The sequence below is a fragment of the Marmota monax genome, unplaced genomic scaffold (genome assembly GCF_021218885.2).
Source record: "Marmota monax isolate L192 unplaced genomic scaffold, Marmota_monax_Labrador192_F-V1.1 WCK01_AAM20220418_F8-fsc00014, whole genome shotgun sequence".
In the NCBI taxonomy this organism is placed as follows: Eukaryota; Metazoa; Chordata; class Mammalia; order Rodentia; family Sciuridae; genus Marmota; species Marmota monax.
The window spans coordinates 18,578,421-18,603,709 of NW_026695222.1; the positions used below are offsets into that span (position 1 = coordinate 18,578,421).

The 25,289-nt window shown below is 53.3% G+C and overlaps 1 protein-coding gene across 1 annotated transcript; it reads left to right on the top strand.

Moving 5' to 3' along the window:
- Positions 1–1,028: 1,028 nt before the first annotated feature.
- Bpi (bactericidal permeability increasing protein) lies at positions 1,029–22,498 on the top strand. Its single transcript, XM_046433078.2, has 13 exons — positions 1,029–1,140; positions 2,660–2,788; positions 4,081–4,242; positions 5,415–5,478; positions 7,752–7,815; positions 9,272–9,363; positions 12,529–12,705; positions 13,606–13,665; positions 15,516–15,683; positions 16,719–16,786; positions 18,989–19,031; positions 21,342–21,405; positions 22,332–22,498. Exons 1-13 carry the CDS (start codon positions 1,046–1,048, stop codon positions 22,445–22,447), a joined length of 1,302 nt encoding a protein of 433 aa, XP_046289034.2. The 5' UTR covers positions 1,029–1,045; the 3' UTR covers positions 22,448–22,498.
- Positions 22,499–25,289: the final 2,791 nt, after the last annotated feature.

Here is a 25,289-nt window from a genome sequence, read left to right on the forward strand (position 1 = left end):
AGCCTATGGGACAAATGTAGCCTGTTACAGATTTCCATCTGTCCTATGATCCAAAAATGGTTTTTATGTTTTTAAACAGTTGAAAAAGTCAAATAAGATATCACCTTAGGGGCCGGGTTGTGGCTCAGTGGCAGAGCACTTGCCTAGCAGGTGTGAGGCACGGGGTTTGATCCCCAGCACCACATAAAAATAAATGAAATAAAAGTATTAAAGGTATTGTGTGAATCTACAACTAAAAAAAAGAGAGAGAATAATATCTCACATTTTGTGTGCTCTGGTTTGGATATGAGGTGTCCCCCAAAAGCTCATGTGTGAGACAATGCAGGGACATTCAGATTGCAAAGGTTGTAACCTAATCAGTGGCTTAATCCTCAAGTATGGATTAACTGGGTGGTCACTGAAGGAGGTAGGGTGTGGCTGGAGGAGGTGGGTCACCGGGGGCCTGCCCTTGAGGTTTGTATTTTGTCCCTGGTGAGCACCACTCTCTCTGCTTCCTAGTGGCCATGTCCTGAGCGGCTTTCCTCCACCACACCCTGCCCTCCTGAGGTCCTGCCTTACCTCTGGCTGAGGGCAATGCAGTCGGCTGTCTGTGAACTGAGACCTCTAAAATCATGAGCCCCAAATACACTTTTCCTCCTCTAAATTTGTTCTCACCAGGTCTTTTGGTCACATTGGCAAACAAGCCCACTCTAGCGATGTGAAAATTGTATGAGATGCAAATTCCAGTATCCATAAGTAAAATCTGGGAGCAGAATCACATTTATTCATTTAGATACTGTCTGTGGCTGCGTCTGCTCAGTGACATTAGAGTGGCATAACTGTAACAGAGACAGTATGAACCACAAAGCTGAAACTATCCACTAACTGGCCCTTTGTAGAAAACCATCATGGACGCCTGCTCTAGACCCTTCCAGTCCTGCTGTCCTTGCTATGCTCAGGGACCAAGGGTCCAGAGCCGCCCTGATCTACCACTCCGGTTCCCAAGCTGTGCCTCTGACTGTGCCCACCCTGTTCTCTCCCCTCAGCCTGCCAGAAGGGAGTAGCCATGCTACAGAAGGAGCTGGAAAAGATCAAGATTCCTGACTTCTCTGGAAACTTTAAGATCCAACACTTGGGGAAAGGGTATTACAGCTTCTACAGGTGAGGCTTGTCCACGCCTAGCCCTCACTAGGCAGGACTCTCCTGGGGCCACCACTGCCACAAGCTCCTCAACTCCTGGAGTCTGGGATCCCAAAGCCAGTGTTGACACCATTCCCAACAGGATGCCATCCCCCCTCCCCAAGCCAATTCTGGAGGAAGCTGCAAAAGCTGCCTTTCTGGAACTCTCTGCAACTCCCAGGGGATATGTAGTAAACCCTAAAACTCTCTGTCAGGTCCATGTATTAGAATTTGGGGGAGTTTCAAAGACAAAAAGTCTAATCTTGCCAGGTGTGGTGGCGCACACCTGTAACCCAGAGGTTTGGGAGGCTGAGGCAGGAAGATCAAGAGTTGAAAGCCAGCCTCAGCAACTTAGCAAGGCCCTAAGCAAGTCAGCAAGACCCTGTCTCTAAATAAAATATTTTTTAAAAAGGGCTGGGGCTGAGGCTCAGTGGTTGAGTGCCTGAGTTCAATCCCTGGTACAAAAAAACAAAAAAACAACAACAACAAAAAAAAACTGATCTCAAATGACCCAAACCAGAAGTTAGGAACTCATATGATTGCAAAGTCTCTGGTCTTATCTGACACTTCAGGTTCGGCTTGAGCCAGGCTCAAATGTCACAGGACCCTGTTTCTCTCTTGCCATCTCAGCGCAGCATCATGTTCTCAGAGAGGACTAATTCTGGGGCACAGTGCCCTCTCCAGAGACAAGGTAGCCCCCAGTAACTCTCACTTGACCGCCTCAGCACTCTCAGTCCCTGAAGAACAGGGCCTTCTCTGAGAACTCAAGCAAAACCCCAAGGCTCGTTCTGATTGGCCTGTCTTAGGTCATGTACTTGCCCCTGAACCAATCGCTGTGGCCAGGGGAACAGACTCCACTCATTGGCTAAGCTTAAGTTACAAGCTCCACCTCCTGAATGTGGACATCAACTCTCTTCCGAGAGGCAGGGAACAGCTATGGGAGGAGGTCCCCCAAAGCAGAATGAGGCAGTTCTGTTATCACCAGAGGCTGGGGATAGTGACAGAAGACGTTGTCTACAGTGTTACACACCCCATTCATTCAATGAATAGTTTGAGCACCTACTGTGTGTCTCACACATGTCACCTGGCCAACCTCAAATCAAGAGCAGGCTCTGGGGCTATGGTGGAGACCACACATTCTACCCTTTACAGAGACACATAGTCAGTAGCTTAACATTTGGTGTCTTCATTGATAGACACACACACACACACACACACACACACCGCACAACAGAGGTGGCTGTGCCATTTTACAAATGAGGACACTAACTAAGGCTCAGGGTAACTACATGATAGACCCAGGTTCACACAACAGGACATTATAGACTGAGAGTCACATGCAGGTGTGTCTTGCCTCTGAAGCCCAAGCCACTCCTGTGCCCAGGTATCCCCAAGACTGTTCTCAGAGCTCATGGCTCCTTCTGGAACGGGTGGGGTGAAGGGCTTTGCTGCGTCCCCAGACAGGCACCCAGGAAGCTGACTGAACTTTTTTCCTTTGCAGCATGACCATCCTCGGATTCCAGCTTCCCAGTCCCCAGATAAGACTGGAGCCCCAGGTGGGCCTCAGACTCTCCATCAGCAAAGCCAATGTGAAGATCAGTGGGAAGTGGAAGGGAAAAAAGAATTTCTTGTGCGTCTTGCACCTGGGGTTTGTTGGGTGCACTCTGAGTGATTTGGGAAGGGATGAGATCCAGGGGGCAGGCAATGCCGTACTTTTGCCCAAATTACTATTTGTAGCCACAGAGTTCCTCTGCGGGAAGTTCTCACCTAAGATGATTTAACATAACGCTCCGTGGAAAGCTGAGCATTTGTCTATCTCAACGTGGAACACAGCGAGGCCCCTGGTCCTGTGGCTCAGAGTGGGAAGCCAAATGGGGCTTTTCATTCATCAGCTAGCTAATGCCCTGTAACAAAACATTCCAAGGCCAGTGGCTTAAAAAAATCATGCATCTGTGCACTAACTGGCGCTTGGCTGATCCAGGCAGGCCCTCTGAAGGCCTAGGCTGTGAAATGGCCCACAGTCACTTCTATTCATATCTCATTGGCCAAAGCATGTCACCTGGCCAACCTCAAATCAAGAGCAAGAAAACATACTGATCCCCACCACCTGACACACAGGAGCCTGCCCGATAGTCATTATGGCCCAGACCAAATGATCACTTCGAGGACATGTCCCTTCTGGGGAACCTGAGGAGGAAATGCAAGAGAAGCCACACCAGGTGAAGGGAGGACTGGTGGGTCTGCCACTCCCCTCCAGAACAGTTACCCAGTTCTTGGCCCCCCGGCTCTTTTGCATCTCTCATTTCACATATTGATTAAAATAATAATAATAATAATAATAATAATGCATCACACAAGCATTGACAGATAAGTGCACTCTTATCTAAAATCCATTCCATCCCTGAGGGAGGAGTTATTGGCCTCATTCATTCATTAATGGGGGCAGTAATTGCCTGAAGTCGGTGGCTGCAAACACTCAGAATTTTAGTGACAAAACTGAGACACATACTCTAGTGTCCGACTGCTAGAACACACCTCCAGGGCCCTCCCCACTCCAGGCCTGGTCCAGAGGCCTGGGAGGGTGAGCCACTCGGAAGGTGAAGCAGACACTGTTCCTGCCTCAAGGTCCAGGGTCTGGATGAGAAAATAGAAGCTCAGAGAAGTTAAGAGACCTGCCCAAAGTCACACAGCAAGGGCAGTGGCTGAGGGATCTGCCAGGCAGACACGGGGTCCAGAAGTTGGGTTAGAATCCTGACTACTGCTCAGAGCTATGTGACCTTGGGCAAGGTGCCTCCTCTCTGTGCCCTGTCCACTCTGCCTTGGAGTGTGGATACCAGGGAAGCCCACCTCCAACCCTGGTGTGCGTGTAAGTATGGAGGGGGAAAAACACCCTCTTCAAGCTGCTTCTCTGTTTCCCTTCAGCTCAGCCAGTGGCAAGTTTGACCTGAGCATAGAAGGCGTCTCCATTTCAGCTTTTCTGAACCTGGGCAGTGACCCCACCTCCGGCCACATCACGGTGGCCTGCTCCAGCTGCGGCAGCCACATCAGCAACACCCGCCTGCGCATCTGGGGCAGCACCATGGGGTAGGGCTTCCTGGGGCTCGGCTGGGAGGGGGGACGGGAGGAGAGCCGTCCCCTCCATCCCCGAGTCTAGGAAACACACCTCCAGGGCCCTCCCCACTCCAGGTTGGTCCAGAGGCCTGGGAGGGTGGGTCACAGGGAAGGTGAAGCAGACACTGTCCCTGCCTCAAGGCTACAGGCCCTTCCCACGCCCCGGGCCTATGCCGAGCCCCTTCTGTCTGTGCTGAAGGACCTGGCCCCAAGTGTGTGGGCACAGTGCATCGTCCATTCCACAGATATCTACTGAGAATCAGGGGTGCACCAGACCCTGACGGCACACAAGGAAACAGGGGTGCCTCATCAAAACTTGGTAACACGGAGCATCCAGTGGAGGCTTCCTGTGGGCCAGGCGCTGTTGTGGCACCTACTGTATTCAGTCAGTGCACACAGTGACTTGATGATGTGGGTCGATTATTACCCCATTTTCGGGGGGGGGGGGCGGAACCAAGGCACAGAAAGAATGGGAAGTGGCCTACTTCTGCAGCTTGTCAGTGTTCAATTCAGGACTCTCTGTCCCAGACTCAGCCACACAGCCCTGATCTCTTAATGTTCCCAGTTCAATGGAGGAGACAAACATTAATCACACCATTGCATTCATGAATGGCTCACCTGTAATTATAAAAGGAGATAAAAACTAAGAAGAAGAGTACAACACGCAGTGAACACAGAACAGGAAGAACAGACTCAGAACCCGGCTGGCTGGTTCTTCTGGATGAAATGACAGTTGAATTGAGATAAAAAGGATTAAGTAGGAGTTAATTAGGCAGATGTTAGGGATGGAGGGCGGGTGTTTTAAGCAGTGGTGAGAACAGCATGTGCAAAGGTACTGGGATGGGAGGAAGTATAGGTCACAGAGGATAGGGCAGACCAGTGTGCAGAGTAGTGGGGCAGTGGTGAGGAAGGGGACTGAGATGGGGGCAGGGGCCTGGCTGTGCAGCTACCAAGGAACTAACCCCATAGCAGATTACTACAAACAGGGGGAGACATGTCCAATGGGGGGTGCTCAATAGGTGCCTGGGCTGAGGGTGCCAAGGCCTGTTTGGAGGAGGGGGAAGACTTCCCAGGTGAGGCACCTCCTGAGTCCAGCTCAGGGACACCTGGAAGCCACACATGTGTCCCTACGTGTCAACCCCTAGGTGGCTGATTCAACTCTTCCATAAGAAAATCGAGTCATCTCTTCGAAACACCTTGAACAGCAAGGTAGGAGGGGCCGGAGAGGGAGGCCCTGGGAGCCACACACCTCTTGTCACTAGAGTCTGAGGCAGGAGACAGGACTCCAGGGTCCCGCAGAGCAGGTCTGGCCTCTGACTCCCCAGAGCAGACAGAGAGGTGATGGAGAGAAGCTGATTAAGGAGCGTGAGAGCCCGTGTCACATCAGGGTCCTGGGGGCGCTGACGGGAGCTGGGGGTTTAACTAGTGGGTTTAACCAGAGGGCTGCAGGAGGACGCAAGCCTGGTCACAGTGTGTTCTGGTGGGTCATGGTCACTTCTAGTGCTGTGAGGTGGCTCCAGGGAAGCCTTTTGTCACTTGAGGGGACAGTTTCCACTTGCTGCTCAGGATGCATCTGTCAGACCTGCAATATTGGAAGGGGACCATTCATTTCCGTGTTTTTTATTTTTATTTTTATTTTTCATTTGTTGTTTTTAGCTACCCATGACAGTAGCGTGCATTTTGACATGGTACACAAGCACAGAGCCGAACTCCCATGCCTGTGGTTGTCGCCGGTGTGGGGTTGCCGGGGTCGTGCGTTCCCACATGAACATGGGAGAGTTCGGTCCCAGTGGCTCCACTGCCTTTCCTACCCGCTTCCCTTCATTCCCTTTTGTCTGATCCAATGAACTTCTGTTCTCCCCCTCAGCCCGCCCCCCTTGTTGTGTGTGAGCCTCCGTGTGTCACAGAGGACATTCGGCCTTTGGATTTGGGGGACTGGCTTATTCCACTTGGCACTGCAGTCTCCAGTCCCACCCGTGGACAATTCCTTTCCCGTGGGACAGTTGCTCCTGCCTGGCCTGGGGCAGGGGGTGGGGGGACAGTCCATCCTAGGAATGAGCCCCCTGGCTCCGCCGGGGTGGGCAGCTGCTGGAGACTTTGACACAGGTGGCTGCAAATCCTGCCTCAGTCTCAAGCGGGATGAGCCCAGCCTGGTGCATGTAGGGCTGGCAGTCACTGTGGTCCCAGTTTAAGTGACGGACGTGGCTACAGGCAGAGATGAGGAGCAGGCACCTGGCCTGAAGTTTGGAGGCTCCATTCTAGGGTCTGGAGGGGAGGCAGGACACCATGGCAGAAGAGGGTGGCGGAAGGAAGAGCTCTCGTGGTGGTGAGGAGCAGAGAGACTCCACTGGCCAGATGCAAATATATACCCCAAGCCACGACCCCAGCTCCCACCCCCTCGGCCACACCTTCCACTCCAGCTACCAATCAGCTGATCCCAGTCAAGGGATTGAGTCACTGATTGGCTAAGACTCCACCCCAATCGTTTCTCCTCCAAACCTTCTTGCATTCTCTCACAGGTGAGCTTCTGGGGGACACTTCACAGCCAAACCCTAACAGTCCTCAAGAGCGTGTCCCCGAGACTAGTTCCTCTAGCCACGCCCCGCTTGCCTACCGTTACCACGCAGCAGTCCCTTCAAATTATTAGTCTAGCCAATGGATTAATCCACGGATGGGGTTACAGTTCTCATCATTGCCTAAAAGCTTCACCTTTAAACCTTCCTGAATTTGGGGACCATGCTTTCAACACGTGAGCTTTTCAGGGCATATTCCAGATACAAATCATAACACTACCTCGTGTTTTTGTGTCTTCACCACCTCATTCCATGAAGAATCTGAGACCATAAAAACAGACGCAAGAAAAACAAGACAGCCATCAACAAAGAACCCCACCTTACAACATAGAAAACCTAAAATTCATCAGGGAAGGGCCACACCAGGGAAACCGAATGCAGGTCACACGACTGTATACAGTTGTTATTTCTAAGCTGCCTGCTGAACTCTGAGCTTCCTGGTGCACAGAAAGGAGAAAGGGAAACTTGATTAGCAACATGATTTTCAGGAGGACATTCATGTGGTGTCTAGAAGCGCGGCCTTTGAGAAGGAATTAGGATTAAATGAGGACTTGAGAGTGGGGCCCTCATGATGAAACAGTGGCTTTATAAGAAGAGGTGGAGGGACCTCAGCTAGAATGCTGGCTCTATCTGGGAATGTGAAGCCCCCCACCATGTTAGGATGCAGCAAGAAGGTCCTCCCTGGTGGGCTCCCCAGGCAGGGCCCAGTGCGACACCCTTGGTCTTCACAGCCTCCAGAACTGGGATTTAAATAACCTTCTATCTATCTATCTATCTATCTATCTATCTAAATTACCTGGTCTCAGGTGTTTTGCTACAGCACAGAAAATGAACCAAGACAGCATGTCTCTGCACCACTGTGTCCAAAGAGCATTTCCCACTACAGTTTCCTTCCTTGGTTCTCCCTAGATCTGCAAGTTTGTGGCCAATTCTGTGTCCACCAAGCTGCAAGCTTATGTCAAGAATTTTCCAGGTGAGAACTGGGTGGAGACTGAGGATAGAAAGGAATATAAAGGGGAGGGGGAGGGAGGCAGAGTGGGTGTGACAGGCCTGGTCCTGAATGGGAAGGGACAGAGCTAATTTCAATCTGCAGTGGCACTGAGCCAGGTCCTTGATGTGAGATGGAACAGCCCATTCTCCCAGCCCAGCAGGGGCCAAAAGGCCAGATACCCCAGTTTGCCTCCCCACCCCAGTACTGAGGATTGAACCCAGGGGTGCTCTACCACTGAGCCACATCCCTTGTCCCTTTCTATTTTTTTACTTTGAGACAGGGTCTTGCTAAGTTACTGAGGCTGGCCTCAAAGTTCTGAGCCTCCTGCCTCACCCTCCCGAGTCACTGGGATCACAGGTGTGCACCACTGCTCCCAGGTAGATACCCCAGCTTTCTGAGGCCACAGTTAAGTAACTGGCCTGAAATCTGACACTGGTCACTTTTTCTGGACCTCGGTTTCTACAGCCTTAAAATGGGGACAGACCTGTGGCAAGCTGCCGAGAGCAGCGGCAGGCAGGGGACCTCCTCTGGTGAGTGTTCACCACATTACAGACACTCAGCCTCCCCGCCCCCACCCCCAGCCGGGCACTACTCTCTCCACTTCCCATGAGGAAACAGGAAACGGAGGTTCAGACAGGAGCACAGACTTGTTCAAGGTCACAAAGCCTTTACGGTTGCAGAATCCCTGTCTGGAGCTCGTCCTCTGTGCTCCAGCGGCCACCAGGGCTGCCTCCCCGCGGAGCCTGCAGGTGATCAGTCAAGATGCTTTTCCTTCTGCCAAGGCCCACATTGGCATGCTCAGAGCAGGAGCAGATCGAGATCTGGCCTGACGCAGGATCAGGTTCAGGTTGGAGCCCAGCTCCTTCAGTCTCCCACAGAGTCCCCCAGGATACCCCGGATCTCTAAGCCTCAGTGTCTTCCCTGGTTGGGCAGGAAGGGCAAAAGGAGGGGCTGGTGTTTATTTAAGTTCTCATTGATGTCAGAGAGACCCTGCAGACCCAAGCTTTGCTGATACACATCCCTCCTGGAGTCTGCACCTGTGATGGACAGGGCCAGGGGCAGGCACCTGCTCACCTGTTCCTCCAGCACCTGAAGGGACGGGTACCACCCCCATGTTACAAATGACCCAAAGTGGCTCAGAGAAGCTCAAGGACTTGTTCAAGGTCACGCAGAGTCCATTCACAACTATGTCTCTCCCCTCACCCTGTAGGGCATCTTTTGTTAGTTTGTTGAGTCACTCATCCTGGGGCTGTTGGAAGAAGGGCATGGGACGGTTCTGTGAATGTGGGGTGAGGGTTCACTTCCTTTAAGGGGAGTCAGGGAGGCCTCTCTGGAGGAGGGGAGTGGAGGTGGCACCTCAGTCTTGATCCAGGCTTAGGGGACACTGCCCCTGCTTCCCAGCTGGGAGCCAGCTCATGGTCCATCCTCTCTCCTCTAGTGACCACCCAAATAGATGCTGTGGCTGGGATTGACTACCGTCTGGTGGCACCTCCGATAACCACAGCTGAGAACCTGGACGGGCAACTGAAGGTGAGGCTGACCCCAAGAGTCACATCCAGTCACACTTCAACCTCGGTCCCCACCCTGGAGCCCCCGTAATCCTTGGATAGCAATCTCCCACAGACTCACCCCGCTTCCTGTCCTCCTCCCTCTCTCTCCATGCTCCCCTGCCACCCGCCTCTGGCAGGCAGGTCTCCTGCTCTTTCAGACACACTCTGCCTACCCCCAGGGCCTTTGCACTTGAGGGTCCCTCTGCTGGGGGTGCTCCCCCACCTCAGGAATCCACACAAGTCTCCCCTGCTTCCTTTCTGTCTTTGTTCAAATAGCCGCCCCCCTCTGCTTCTCCCACACAGTGCTTTCTCTCAGCAGAGCTGATTACTAGCGTGTACACACACATGCACACGCGCACACGCGCGCACACTACGACCAGAGACAAGGGGCTGAGACTACTTTGTTCATTACTGTATGTGCAGCACCTAGAACCTGCTTGGCACTAGTAGGAGCTCAGTCATATCTGTTGGGTGGACGGATGAATGGAGTCCCATTTGGGGTACTTCCCTTGGTGCGCCACCCACAATCAGACACACTCAGCTCTCGCTCCCACCCCAGGGTCTCTGTCCTAGCTTTCCCTCTGCCTGAGCCCCTGCTCCTCACAATGCCATCTACCTGCCCTGGCTGCTGCCTCCACTCCAGCGGGTCTCTGCTTAGCTGTGGCTCCCAGAGCAGCTGTCCCCACCACCCAGCTGGCTGGGTCTCACCCCCTGAAACTCACTCTGGACGGCTTGAGCTCCGTCAGTCCTTCCGTGACTGGTGATTTGCTCCCTTGTTTACATTTGGCGAAAACGTATTTGATGTAAAAAAAAAAAAAATTGAGGAACTGTAGAGAGATGGAGAAACGGAGCTAAATAAACAGGAAGGGAGGAAGGAAGGGAAGGAGGGGAAGGGAATGGATGGAGAGGTGAAGAGAAAGGGGGTGGAGATCACCCAAACCCTGCAACCCAGAGCCAGCACTATCAATGCACAAGTGCAGACGTCCCACTGCAGGTGTAAACCAAGGCATGGGAAAATGCATGCACACGCCCAGGCACAGAAACACGAAGACACACATATAGAAACAGAAATGCACACACATACGTGTTTGCACAAGTCATGGTATACACACTGCTTTCCAGAGCATCAGAACAGAAATGTACAAAGGGGACAGCTTCCCACACCATCTTTTTTTTTTTTTTTTTTGGTCCTGGGGATTGAACCCAGGGGTGCTTTACCACTGAGCCATATCTCCAGCCCTTTTTATTTTTTTATTTTGAGACAGGGTCTCACTAAATTGCTGAGACTGGCTTTGAACTTGCAAACCTCCTGCCTCAGCCTCCTGAGCCGCTGGGATGACAGGCGTGCACCATGCCCAGCTCCATGAAATGTCCTTTTATAGGCTGTTCCGTCTTCCAGTGGACAGCGTGGGATAAGGTGTGTGGACAGTGGCCCCCACCTGCGACATCTGGACTCTTTGCATTTTTTCCCCACAAACCTAACCAGTTCTTACCCACACTGGCCTTTTTGCCTGTCGCTCAGTATACCACCACCGGAAGGATGAGTTTCGCAAGAGAATCATGCACGAGGTGGCTGAGTGTGGGGGATACGGAAGACCCAAGCCCAAGTCTCAAATCTGCCTCCCTGAGGACCGGGGGGTGGGCATATTTATGGGCTGGGTGCAGGGGAAGACCACCAGAGGTTAACTAAGGGCAGGTCCTGCAGGTGACCTCTAGGAAAGCAGGGAAGGGCAGGTGAAGCCCAGCCAGGGGCTGGGGAGGGAGGTGAGCGGGAGTTGTTCAGGTTTTGCCTGGACTTTCAGTCCTCCGCTGTGTCTCTGCCCATTCTCAAATGCTTCCTAACGGTGGAGCTGCTGGCGCAGGCTGCATGCTTAAAACACACACGGGTAAGCGATGAGATGGAGGTAAAAGGCCAAAACGACTTGTAATGACCCCAGTGAATGGGAAAGGCTGTTTACTTCCTGGGCTCCTGTGGGGGTGTCAGCCGCCTCGGTCCTGGGTTCTAGGTTCTAGGCACCCACACTCAGGTCTTGCTGAGGACCACCCTGCTTGCGTTTCTCACCTAACAGTAACTGTGGGAGATAGCTCCTGGCAGAACACAGGTCTCTCTTCTTCTTTTTTTTTTATTAGCTTTATTTTCTTCATTTTTCTTTACGTGGTGCTGAGGATTGAACCCAGGGCTACACAGGGGCTAGGCAAGTGCTCTGCCACTGAGCTACAACGCAGCCCGTTCTTATTATTTTTAAGAGTCCTGTCGTATCCCATAGTAGGGGCACTGTGGCCACTCATTTTCAACGATGGCACTTTTAAAGGCGCAGAGAATGGTACAGTCCCAGGTATGCACCACCCAGATTGGAAAAAATGTGACATTTTGTCCTATTTGATTTTTTTTTCTTTTAATTGTGGAAATAACTTCCCAGGCCCCTGTGGCCACCCCCTGCCAACCCCGCCCACCTGCCTCTGCACCCCTCACCCGGGGACCCGTGCTGACAGTGGCACGTCTATTTCTGGCCAGTGTTTCTATACTTTCATCAACCTTTACATTTTACATAGCTAGTCTCCTACCCTATGGATCCTTCTATAATTTGCTTTTCAAAGCTCAACATTATTTCTCGAGCTAAATAAACAATCTACTTTTGTAACCTGTGATCAAATGGCTCTGTAGAAATAGACACGGGTCCCCAGCCACATAGGAGCCCTCTCACAAAAATGGAGCAGGGTCAGCTTAAAATGCACACAGCACTCCAACTGGTGTAGCTCTTTTCAAATTCCCTAACAGGAAACAAGCAGAGCCTCTCTGTTCTCCTGATGGGCTCTGCGGGGCTCCGTGGGGGTGGATCCAAGAGCGCGTGCACTGGACCCTGAGAGCCTGGGTTCAATTCCTGAGCTCTGGGAACCTGGGCCAGTAACTTCACCTCCCTGTGCCTCCATGTCCCCTCCCATACGATGAGCAGAACTGCACCCTCCACAATTGACATGCTCCTGGAAATCAGCCCCACGAGGAGTCTGCTGCTGTGGTTAGTTTTCTGGTCATTGCTTTTCCTCGGTCTGGGCGGGGTCCTCAGCCCATCTTCCCGTGGGCTGGAGATGCTGACTTAGACCTTCTGCAAGATTCCTGAGGCTTACCCTGTCCCTCCACCTCCAGGGGGAGTTTTTCAGCCAGGCACACCGCAGCCCACCTCCCTTCACCCCGCCGGCAATGGCATTCCCCGAAGACCACGACCGCATGGTGTACCTGGGCATCTCCGACTACTTCTTCAATACGGCCGGGCTCGTGTACCAAGAGGCTGGAGCCCTGAAGCTCACCCTCCAGGACCACATGGTAAGACTGAGCGGAGCGCATGCAGGAGCCACACCTTCTGGACTTGAAGCTTTGCTCACCCGACCTGAGTTAGATTGCTGGTTCTAGTCCTCTACAGCTGGGTGACTCTAGGGCGGTCACTCAACCTTTCTGAAGCTAAGTTTTGTCATCAATAATAGCACCCTCCTCCCTAGAGCGTCATGAGAGTTAAATGAGATATGATGCCTCAGAGGCACCCGCCCAGGGCAGGTGATGAGAAAGGAATCCTGAGCACCTGGAGGGTCAGAGGCTAACCCAGTCTCAGCCTCACTTCTGCACAACCCTCCTCCTCTTCATTGTCTCTGTCACAATGGCTGAGTCTAACTCACGGCTCAGGTCACCTCTCTATATGTGAGGAAATGACCCTCCTTTCCAGGGTCTAGGGACAGCCTGACCCCAACCTGGCCACCCCCCAGTGGGGCTCCTCGGGCTGCTCCTGCCCCAGACATCAGATTCCGGATGCCAGAGGCACGTGAGCTCCCACGTGCTCACTGTGGACACTAATGGAGACCACCCACGTGGGGACCCCAAAGGCTGAATGTTCACAGCAGAGAGTCCACCCCAACACTTGTTCAAAGGTGGGTGGGGAGGGGATCTTGGCGAGGACAGGGAAGCCCTGCGCTGTGGTTGGCATGGGGCAGCTGACTCAAGGGGGTGCCCCACGTCCTCGGTTGGGCCAAAGATTGAGGCTTCTCAGGGGCAAGAAGTGAGGGACCTAGCAGTCACTGGCCACATCTATCAACCTGGCCAATGGCTGCTGAGGCTGTAGGTCACGGTGCTATTATCACCTATGGTCTGGGCTTTGTGCTTTGGCATAGCCACTCTCCCCACACCCCACCTGTAACAGAATCCCTGAGGACCGTTTCTCCTCTCTCCCTATAGATGCCCAATGGATCCAAATTCCTACTGACAACCAAGTCCCTTGGAAACGTCCTTCCTCAGGTATGAAGGGCTCGCTCTCCTGCCCTCCGCTCCCGAGGTAGCCTGGGCTCCTGGAGAGGCTGAGGCCCCTCAAGACCCAGAGGCAACCCCACTGAGGGCAGAGGCAGCTTCGTGCAGCCCCTCTGGGTCAGAGACAGGCACCCGGCTCCCCATGGCTGAGGCTGGGTGGGGGGACAGGGGACTCAGCCACTGTACAGATGCTCACTGCGTGCCCAGCTGTGCCCAGCAAATCAGACCATGTGCTTGCCCACGGCAGCTCCCCACCCTGTGGGGAGAGAGATGATGAGAAACGAGACAGGCTGTGACAAGTGACACCCAGGGGGCTGAGGTGGCTTGGGTGAAGGTGGCCACGGCAGAACTCTGAACAAGCCCACTCAGGCTGCTGGGACAAAACACCCGGCACCGGGTGGCTTCTAGAGCAGAGCTCTGCTTCACTGCGGCGGAGACAGAAGGTGGAGATTTTATGCCTGGCGATGTGGCTGCTGTACTTGGGTGGCCTTTCTTCAGGGCGCGCGTAGGGGTGGATGGAGAGCTCTGGGGTCTCTTCTGATAAGGGCACTAATTCCGTGAGCCCGGGGCCACGCACGTGCCTTCATTTAGCAAAACTCCCTTCCTTACAGGCCGTGTCTCCAAATACAGCCACACCCGGGGTCAGCGCTCTAACACTTGAGTTTAGGGAAAGGGGACACAAACTTTCCACTGTAACAATCTCTCTACTACTAGTCAGCTTTTTGTCACTGTCACTGAAATACCTGAAAGACAACTTGGAGGAGGCTGATATTTGTATTGGCTCATGGTTTTGGGTTTCAGTCCATGGTCAGCTGGCCCCAAGGCAGAACATCATGGCGGAAAGGTGAGAGAGGGAGGGAGAGGAGGAAGGGGCTAAGACAAGGGCAACCTCCATGACCTACTTCCTCCAACTAGGTCTCACCCCCCAGCAGTCCATCCAGTTATCTGTGGATTGATCCACCAAATGGATTAATCCACTGATGAGGTCTGAGCCCTCACTAATCAATGCCTGAACTGAACCTGGCTGCCTTTGGGAATCACACTTTCAACACAAGAGCTTTGGGGGGACATTCAAGATCCAAACCCTAACATGGCAGCATCTCAAGAAATTTATATAGAGGAAAGTACTGGTGTTGGGGGGGACGTTTAGCCGGTAGAGGTCCTGGGAGAATTGTCTTGATGTGGTCTTTGCATTATAGTTGTAGTAGTAGTAGTAGTACTGGGGATTGAACCCAGGGGCGCTTTACTACTGAGCAACATCCTCAGCCTTTTTTTTTTTTTTTTTGAGACAGTTGCTGAGGCTGGCCTTGAACTTGAGATTCTCCTGCCTCAGCCTCCCAAGTTGCTGAGATTTCAGGCATGTGCCACTGAGCCCAGCAACAGTTACATTAGTTTTACTCAGTCTGGGCTCACCTGGGGAAGAACAGGAAGCTAGCGGAGAGCAGGGAGGGTCTCCAAGACCCTCCTTATTTCTTCTGGAAGCCGCTAATGCTCTCTGAGGAGGTGACATTTGAACTCAGACCTGAAGGAAGAGAAAGAGCCAGAATAGGGAAGAATGATGGACAAGCATCCAGTGAGAGGGAACAGAGAATGCAAGAGTGCTTGTTGCATTGGAGGAGTGGACAGAGTTCCATGTGCCCAGCAATGGAGGACAGGAACAGAGGGGTGTGGAGGGAGGTCAGCCAGGTGCCAGTGCCAGACCACATGGTTATTTGAATTTATTCTAAGAGACATGGGAAGACACTGGAGGTGCTTATGCCATGGAAGGGCAAGATAGAATTTAGGAACATGTGTGTGAAATGTAAACCTTTTTTGTTGATTGTCCCTACTGGGCGCTGCAGGTGGCCAAGATGTTCCCCAACATGAAGGTGCAGCTCCAGGTCTCCGTCTCGACCCCACCACAGCTGAACATGCAGCCCACAGGCCTTACCCTCACCCCGAAGCTGGAGGTCCAGGCCTTTGTGATCCTCCCCAACTCCTCCCTGGCCCCCCTCTTCCTGCTCAGCATGGTAAGCTGCTCCAGGTGAGGGCAGAGGGCAGCTCTGTTCTTGGAGTCAGGGGACCGAGTATGAATCCCACCTGGATTCCAGCCTGGGTAGTGTGACTCCAGAGCCTCAGACCAGAGCCACTGTCCCCGTCCACTCCTGGCTCCCACCTGCGTCCGTTCACCCGGCACCCACTGAGTCTTTGCTTTTGCAACCACCCAAGCTGTCATTCAAATATGTCTGCTGACTCCGATTCATTCACTCACGTCTGTGGCCATTTAATCAGGCATCTGTGCATTGTTTTCACCCATTCATTCATTTATTTACTCAGTTATTCATTCATTCAATTATTCATTACATTGCTGGTCAATTGTTCGTTGGCGGTGCCACCTTCACCGACCACACCTTTGTAGCATCTGTGATCTGTCCGTGTGCTCGTCCATCTTCCGTTCATTCCTGTCTCCGCACCGTGCGTTCCTTGCTTTCCCCTCCATTTGCGGATTTGCTTGGTCCTCCATGTTCAGGATCTCATTCCCTCGCTGGTTTGCACTTTTATTCACTTGCTACCTTCTTGCTCCACCGACACTTGGGAGGGTGGGTTCCTACAATGCCCAAGGGCTGCTTTATAGCTGGTGTGGCCTCCGGGATGGGTCCAGATTCTCTCCCCATCCGTGGGGGCTGGGCACTTAGAGGCACTTTGCAGATAAAATGGGTTCTCAGGGGGTCGTCAAGCTCAGAGTCTGTGAATCCGTGAATGAGCGCTGTGAGACCCAGAGCTGGCCTGGACTCCAGCCCCCAGGTCTGTCTCACACGGTCCCTCCCAGAGTGGCTGGGAAGTTCTAAACTGCTTCCAGAGCTGGGGAGAGGATGGATGCTGGCTGATGGTCCCGGAGTAATCCACACCACGGAGCACAAGCAGACCTCCCTGCTCCTTGGGGACCAGCCACGCAGGCTGCTCTGCAGAGCCTTCGAGGAGCTGAGCCCTCTCCGCCATCCTGGGGGCTTGCAGAGCCCCAGGCCCCGGGCTCAGGCTCATCATCCTGGGTTGTTGCTTTGCAGACGGCGAGTGCTGCCTTGGAGGTCGGTGCCAGGTCCAACAGGCTTGTTGGAGAGCTGCAGGTGGACAGGTGAGTGGGGACAGGAGGGCCAGGCTGCCCATCCCTTCCTGGGGCCAATGGAGAGCAGTGACCTTACCAGGTACCAAGCACATGTCCTTGCCTCTGTTCCTCCCTCATGTGGGCCATGGACACAATCTGCCCGTTTGCAGACAGTGACGTACTCAGAGATGTCACATGTCGTAGGATGACCAACCGCTTGAGTTTGCCAAGGAAATATCCCAGCTCTAGCACTGAAGTCTTACATCCTAGGACACCTGTCCATCCCAGGCTGGCACATGGAGGGGCGGGCGGTGCCCTCTGAGGCCCATGCCACAGTGAACCACAACAGTGCCCAGCGCCCCCTGACCCTGGCCTTTCTTGGCACTGGGAAATCCCACTTCAGCTTGTTGCCCCGTCCCTGGGATTTCAACACCCAGCCCCTGCTGGCTGGGTGACAGTCCAGACCCACATGGGAGCCACGTGACAGTCACATGACTGGGTGTGAATCCTAGCACTAGAGGTTGTGGGCAGAGCTCTGACGGGAGGCTGCTGGCATTTGTAGGGCAAGCTCCAAACTCTCCCCACTTCCTCTTCCTGGCTGTACCATGGGCCTGCTAAGTATTCCTGGCCAACACTATCACCGTGAGGAGCTATTAATATGGGGGGAAGTGCCTGGAGCACTTCATAGGATATAATAGGTGCTCAATTAACAGAAGGGTCTGAGAAAGAGACACATAAAAAGATACGGAGAAAGCAAACCAGAGAAAGAGGGAGAAATTCAGAGAGAGGGACAGAGAGACACAAAGGAGGAAGGAAGGAAGGAAGGAAAGGCCTGGAGAGAAAGAGGGACAGATGGAAAAGCACGTTAAGGGGAGCCACAGACAGACATGGAGGGAGGGAGGTGGGAGAGATGGGGCCATGTGCCCACCTGATGGTGGGTCCCTGGCGCAGCGTCTGCCTCCTCACCCTTCTGTTGGGAATGAGCCTTGACCCACATTCCCGCCTGTCTCCACCTCCTCTCCAGCGCAGAGCTGTCCTTCTTAACCTTGCGCTCAGCCCCTGAGGTCTACATGCTGTTCATTTCTCCTGGTATCATTTTGACAAGTGTTACTGCTTTGGAAACATGTGGATTTAATTTGCCTCGAAACACCCACAGGCCTCTCTAGCTGAGCAGACGGAGAGGCCACAGCTGGGTGGAGCGGAGACTCTGGGAAATGGGCGGGGCTGGGGTCTGTGGGAGAATCCCTGGAGTGTGGATCCCTGCTGCCCAGCCACAGGGAACACAAGCAAAATCTTCGACCCTTTTTTGTTTCCCTGGGGTTTGAACCCGGGGCCTCTAGACCGTGAGCTACATCCCCAGCCCTTTCTATTTTTATTTTGAGATGGGATCTTGCTAAGTTGCTAAGTCTGGCCTCAAACTTTTAATCTTCCTGCTTCAGCCTCCCAAGTCACTGGGATCATGGGAGTGTGTCACTGAGGCCAGCAAGTTTTTAAAATTTGAAGGGTGTTAGACACAACAGGGATTTGGCCCCCAAGAGACTTTTTGGAAATCCTGCTTTGCTAATTGTTAGCTGTGTGGCCTTGGGCAGGTTGCTTGGCCTCTCTGAGTGCCAGTTTTCTGATCTGTAAGATGGCAGCATGGCCTTTGCCTTTTGGAATGGGACAGGAATTCAGTGGGGAACAGCATTCAACATAGTAGGTTCCGTAAGGAGTCCTGGATCTCCCTTTTTCTCTGTGATCACAGTAAAAAAATGCTGTGCAGGCTATCAAGGGCAGGGGACCAGAAAGTCCTAGACTTTCAGGCCAGAGGGGACGCAGGTGTTCAAATGCTGTGCTTGGCTCTGCTGTCCCCTGTGCTGGCTTCACGTCCTACAGGCTGTCACCAAGTGCAGCTTCCTGTCTGGCTGTAGAAAAGAGCAGCTGACGCCCAGTATTTCTAGCGGTCTTGAGACCAAGCCTTGCTGGGCCACCAGGGGTCCCAGGCCCATCCTTGAAGCTGTGACTGCAGCAGGGGACCACGCCCTGTGGCCAGCGTACCCAGGGGCCAGGTGGGGTCAGCAGCCCCCGCTCTGCAGGGAACGTGCGCCTCTCCCAAAGGAGGACACAGCGGCTGCGCGGGAAGGTGGGGGGGACACTAGGTGGGAAGCCAGGTGGCCTCAGCCAGCGGCCCTCCCCCACCTGGGCGCCCACTACTGGCTACTGGTGGCCTCACTGTCCCCTCCCTCCTCACAGGCTGATCCTGAAACTGAAGCGCTCCAACATCGGCCCCTTCCAGGTGAGTCTGAGGCCTGGGCCACTCCCCTGCCCTGACCTGGGGTGGGGGGCTCACAGGCTCCTTCCTGGCCTCACTGAGGGGCCACTGGTTCATTTGCATAGAATGCAGAGGAATTAATGGTGTGGAAACTTGGCAGAGGGTGGTTGAAATAGAGTCCTTGCTCCAGCTTCCAAACCCGGAGGCCGTGGGCAAGTCCCAGGCCTTTCCTCAGCCCCAGACTTTCCTGGCCTGAGTGAGTGTGTTGAGGCTTAAATGGGGCTAAATACACACAGTCGGTACCCACCCCCCCCAAAAAAAAACTGCTCCACAAATATTTGTTGGACAGATTAATTACTTTATTGGGCACCTACTACGTGCCCAATAAAGTAATTATGGCGATGTGCTGAGCCTTATGCAGCAGTGAGGAGACAGGGCAGCAGGGAACGAAGATTCCATCACCATCAAAGCCATGAAAACCCGAATGGGGGGAGGACAGTGAGGAGGAGAGCAAGTGTGAGAGGTGTGATCAGGACGCGTAGGTGTGTCTAGACTCCTGGCTGAGCAGCGGTGGGTAGCAGAGTCACATGCCGAGGCGAGAAGGGGCAGGTAGAGGGGACAGTATCTCCTCAGCCCAACTGGATGGTTACTTCCTGGGAAACACTGGTCACCAACAAGTAGAGCCGCCCAGAGGCCTTCACTGGGGCACTGGGAACCAGCTACCCATATTAAGAAGGCACTCAAATGCCACCTGTGTCACATGTGAAGCCCTGGGGTGGATTTTGTCCAGGGTCTTGCCACGAGGCCTGGATTCCCTGCAGGGCTCTGGTTGAACCCTTCATTGCTTTGGTGAGCATCTCGTTAGGTCCCTGAGATGCCCCCTGAGGTCCCCATCACAAAGCCTTGGAAGCCACCTAGCCCAGGAGTCAGACCTTGGCAATCCCCTCTCCAAATCTGATCAAAATCCAGCCAGCCATTTCCATCCCGAAAGGTCACATCCAGCCTGAGAGCAACCCCAGAGTGCTTCCATGGAGTGCCGGGCCCCCGCTCCTGGGGAGCGAGACTGAGTCAGGAATCGGCTTCTGCTTCTGCAGAAAATCAAAATGTGAATTTCCCAGAACTCAGATGAAGGAGGACACCACATTTGTGAGCCCAGGGAATTACAGCCCGGGAAAGGAAACTCAATTGTTGCAAAAACAAAAACATACACATTTACAAGTTGTAAATGTCACCTCTGTGGTCAGTCATCTTGATGACTTCATATTGGTTTTGAATTTTTTTTATTACTGCCAAAGCAAAAAAAAAAAAAAAAAAAATATCCACTATAGAGCATTCAGAACCTGCAAGTTTACCAAACATGGAAAATAAAAGTCATTCATATTTCCCCCACTTAATTCATAATTTGGAATATATCCTCCCTGACCTGTTGCTCTGCCTATTTAATTAAAAAAAATGACATGATATGACAGGGCCTAGTGACGCATGCCTGTAATCCCAGCTACTCAGGAGGCTGAGGCAGGAGGATCACAAGTTCAAGACTAGCCTCATCAACTTAGTAAGACCCTGAATCAAAAATTAAAAGGGCCTGGAGATGTGGCTCAGTGGTTAAGCACCCCTAGGTTCAATCCCCAGTACCCCAAAGAGAAAATATGGCATTATGTGGGCTGAGTATATAGCTCAGTAGTGACAGAGCACTTGCCTAACGTGTGAGGCCCTGGATTCAATCCCCAGGTCCAAAAGGAAAAAAGTTTTTAAAGGTATCCTGTGATTTCTGTAACAGCCTTTCCCCCACTTAAACATAGAGTGAGCATATCTCTGTGCTGATTATCATGTTTCTTTAACAATTTCTTGCATCAATGTACCATTCATTTCTCTCAAGTGACTCCCCTATTGTTGGACATGTAGATTGCTCTCAATTTATGGTTGGAGTTACTTTTTTCACTTTGGTTAGCATCTTTGCTAGATCATGTGCCTGGGATGAACACCTTGGAGGCACCTTTGCTGGCTGCAAAGGCCCACAGGTTTTTAAGGCTTTTGATGAACTGGACCAAATAGCCCTTAAAAAGGGTGATTCCATTTGTTCTCTAGCCTGCATGACTCTTTTTAAAGCAAAGGTTTGCTGGTGTCCTTTGTCATCATCTCTGTGGGGTTGAAGATGATGCACCTTACAATTTAGAATAGGTTCTTGCACCTGGAAGCTCAGAACAGAAGAGATCATGTGGCTTCTGTCAGGCTGCTGCTTTCCTTGCTGGGAGCTGCTGAGGCTCCTGGGTGGGGTGCAGGGTGCTGGGGGGCTGCTGCCCTGACCCCGTGGGCCTTTCTCCTGGTGTCCAGGTGGAGTTGCTGCAGACTGTCATGGACTACGTAGTACACACTGTGCTGCTGCCCAGGGTCAACGGTAAGAAGCTTTGGAGAAATGGTCGGCTTTTAGTCCTAGGGAAAGAGGGTGGAGTTGATGGTCTAGGGGACACCTCCTGCCTGGCCCAGCTGTGAGGCCACATGAACTTCAAATGGCATCTGACCTAGAAAGGGGTGGAACCCCAAAGTTCCTGTATGTCAGCTGGTACTTCAGTCGGTCCTTCCAACGTCCTAGTGAGATGGGGATCGCGAGTATCTCTAGGTTTCACAGGAGGAAGTGAAAGAGCAGAATGGTTGAGTGGCCTAGGTCGGGTCACAGAGCAGGTGAGAGAAGGAACTTGGGTCTGATCCCAGCTCGGAAGCCAGAGGCTGCCATCTTTCTCCAACTCTGGGAGAAAGGCTGGAGTCTCCTGCTAACCTCTTGAAAGGTCACACTCACCAAGCTGTAAGAACTCCAGGAGACCTGCCCCTCGCCTTTGAGAGCCAGGGGCAACGGGACCAGTGGAGGGCCACTCACATGTGACCTGGGTATCTGGAAACTATAAACAAGGCCGACCAAATATCACACGGAGTAAGATCTGGCCTCCTACCTTGACACACGTAGCTGCATAGTGACCTGGGGGACGGACTGGGATTTAGAATTCTCCTGGAGGTACAGGGAGAGCCTTCCCGGCCACCGCCCATCTCCAGCTCCCAGTTTAGCAGTGAGGGCCGCGCGCACATGCGCACAGACACCCCTAATCCCAGGTCCCCGCCCTGCCCACACCACTGCGAGCTACTGCCCCCTGGCGCACACCAGTGGCCCTGCACTCCCGGGAGGACGGAGGTGGACACCCACATGGGTCCTAGGAGGTGCCTTGAGGCCCATGGAGGACAAGATGGTGGGGACACGCCCATGCCAGCCCCTCCCTCGAGCCGGCACCCCGGCCTCCTCTTTCCTCCCCTGGCCCTCACCATGTGTCACAGAGAAGCTGAAGACAGCCTTCCCCCTCCCCATGCCTGCCCGGGTCCAGCTCTACAACCTGCTGCTTCAGTCCCACCAGGTAAGTCCCCCAAGTGTCCCGAGGCCACCTGTCCCATAGCAACAGCTTATCGTTGGCGCGAAGCATCCTTGGTGCCATGCCAAGCCCTCACAACCCTGGCATGGGGGTAGGCATGGTGGGGTGGGAAGTGGGGTCAGCGCCTGGCAGATTGAGGGGCAGCCGAGGAGGCCCCTGCTGGCTCCTGCCCAGCCTGCCCTCCACCCGTCCCGGGTGCCTGGTCTCTGGACCCCTCTGCTCCTGGCTCCCCAGCTCTCCGAGTCTCCTGTGTGTTCCCAGCCCCCTCCCCTGCGTGCTGGAGATCTCCCCACCGTTGGCTTTCCCTGGTCACTCAGAGTTCCTCACCTCACCTGCCACCTCTGGACCACCCAGCACCCGGCCACTCCCCAGCCTCCTTAGTTTCCCCCAACTCCTGCCTCTGGCACTTGCCATCTGCCCCACCCTCCACCCTCAGGCCCCTTCCACAACACACCCCAACAGAGCTGTTATCTCCGAACAAAGCTGTCACCCAGTGTCATGTTCCTGACAACATGTGGCCCTCCCGGGAAGCCCCCACATCACCCAGCTCCTCAATCCTATACCCCCCCACCCTCCGTGTCCAGTCAGTCAACCCCCAATTCTTTAGAGCAAGGAGCTGCTGGGCCTGAGGGACTGGGGGAGACTAACCCAGAGAGTGGAGGAGGGGTTCCTCCCCGATCCCCATGTTTTACCAAGTTCATCGTTTTTTTAAAAAGACCCCTTGGTGCAATTTAATTTCTTCACTTCTGAAAGTTCTGAGTGAAGGGCATGAAGGAGCAGAGAGAAGTGGTTTTGCAGCCTTGATTGGAACAGGGACTCCCTGGAGCTGCCATGAGGCAGGGATGACAAATGAAGGCTCCCAAACAGCCTGGGGGTCTCCGCCAGAGAAGGAAACAGCTGCCAGGGAGGCGGCCGGCACATCCCCAGGCTGCCAGCTGCTGATGCGAGACCCAGCACCAGACCCCAGTGCCCCCTGGCTTCCATGGTTCTGGCAGCAGACAGGCCCCGCGTGGCTCTCCCCAGCCCGACAGGCAGGCTTCCAAAGCCTCCCTCTTACAAACGCAGCCACCCCCAAACTCACTTCCAGCTGCTGACAACACTCCGTCTCTCCCCAGAATTTCCTGCAGTTCGGAGCCGACGTTAACCTTGTGTGAGGTCATCGGGGGTACAGCGGGGTAGGGGCCATGGCCCGGGCCACCTTGCTCCAGGGAATCCTAGCTAGATCTTGATTGAGAGCCCCTTGCAAATTTCTCCGAACTCAGATCCAGAAATGATTTAAACATGGGGAGCCTGATCATTGGAAAAGAGCGGGGTGCGTATTTCAAGGTTTCTGGGCACCTGTCAACGTCGTCTTCACAATGTATCCTCCAGGAATCGCGTTTTGATTGTAACTGTAATATTTCTCTTTGGGTTCCCCCCCCCAAAAAAAAAAAGGCAAAACAAACATCTGTTTTTTCTGTGATTTTGTGTGTTGGTACTATGTTTTTTGGTTTTTGGTTTTTTTTTTAAAGTTCATTCATTCATTCACTGTCTATAACCAGCATGGCCTGTAACGCCAATGTACAGCTCAGATACAATTGCCTCTTCATTTCCACGACTAATATCTTGAGTCCCCCGCCATGTTTACATGAGCAGAAAGTCCCCTGCACCCCAAGTGTTCTTGGGGTTCTTAGTCCAAAGGGAAGGCGCTTCCCCAGGCCAGCCCATTGAGCTGTTGTTCCTGCTATTGCCATAAGGTGCCGCTGTTTAATGATGATCTTGCACAGCTTATTCCTGTGTAGCCAACGCTGGGATGCTGGTTCCTGTCATCACCACACGGTGTCGCTGTTGAACAGCTGTCCTGCACAGCCCGGCTTCCCGTAGTGCCTTTGGGCTCCAGCCCAAAGTGATGGCTCCCTTGGTCCAAGCCCTTCTGCCCTGTCATGGTGCCCACTATGGAACACTGGGCCTGGGAAGACAGGCCATCCTTGGGTGCATTTCCCCACAACTCTCCCGACCTGACATGGAAGCCAGATCACCAGCCCAGACTGCTTTGGGCCTGTGGTGGATGTCCTGGTATGTGGGGGGGTGGCATTTCCTGCCATGGGACACCAGTGGGATCATCCCAGCCATTAGATGGACTTCCTGCCAGTCCAGCAGTCCTGGGAGGCCTCTCTGAGCTGGGGATGTTTGATCTGAAACTAGAACCTGCAAGAATACCCCTAATGGGTATCTGCTTCAGCAGGTGGGGGGGCGTGGAGGAAGACACCACCAAATTGAGATACCAAAATGGTACTCTTGTGCCATCTGGAAGCTTTGGAAGGATACAAATGGAAAGGAGCTGGTGCTAATTAGGAACCTGATCTGTTATTCGGACTTCAGCCGGGCTGGCGGTGGGGAGGATGGAGAGGTGCCTTTGTACCAAAGAAAAGCAGATGAAAGGTATGTTAACACACATAGGTCAGTTATCATCCGTTTTTGCTGAATGGAGTTGAGGCTCTAGGGCCACGCGGGAAGGAGGACTATTGACCAAACACTCATGGGAGCCAGCACATCTTCCCAGGGGGGACTTGCTCGGTCCTCTTAAATTGAATCATTCTCCCCACATCAACAAGTGGCAAGTGGCAAGGCTGGGATTCTTATCCCTTTGCCATCAGAGCCCATGCTCTCTTCACTCCTCATGGATGTCAAAATCCTGTCTCTTCAGGGGTTTGGTGTGTTTAAGGCAGGACTTCTGTGTTCAGTTGCATAGGTTGTACACTATAAAAAGGCACCAGTCTCGGGAAGCAAAATTCCCTCTCCTTTGTCCGCCAAGAGGGTCCCCCTGTTTCTATTTGCCAAAGGCTGGTGTAGGCCCTGCACAGGACCAGGAGAGCAGCCAGCGAAG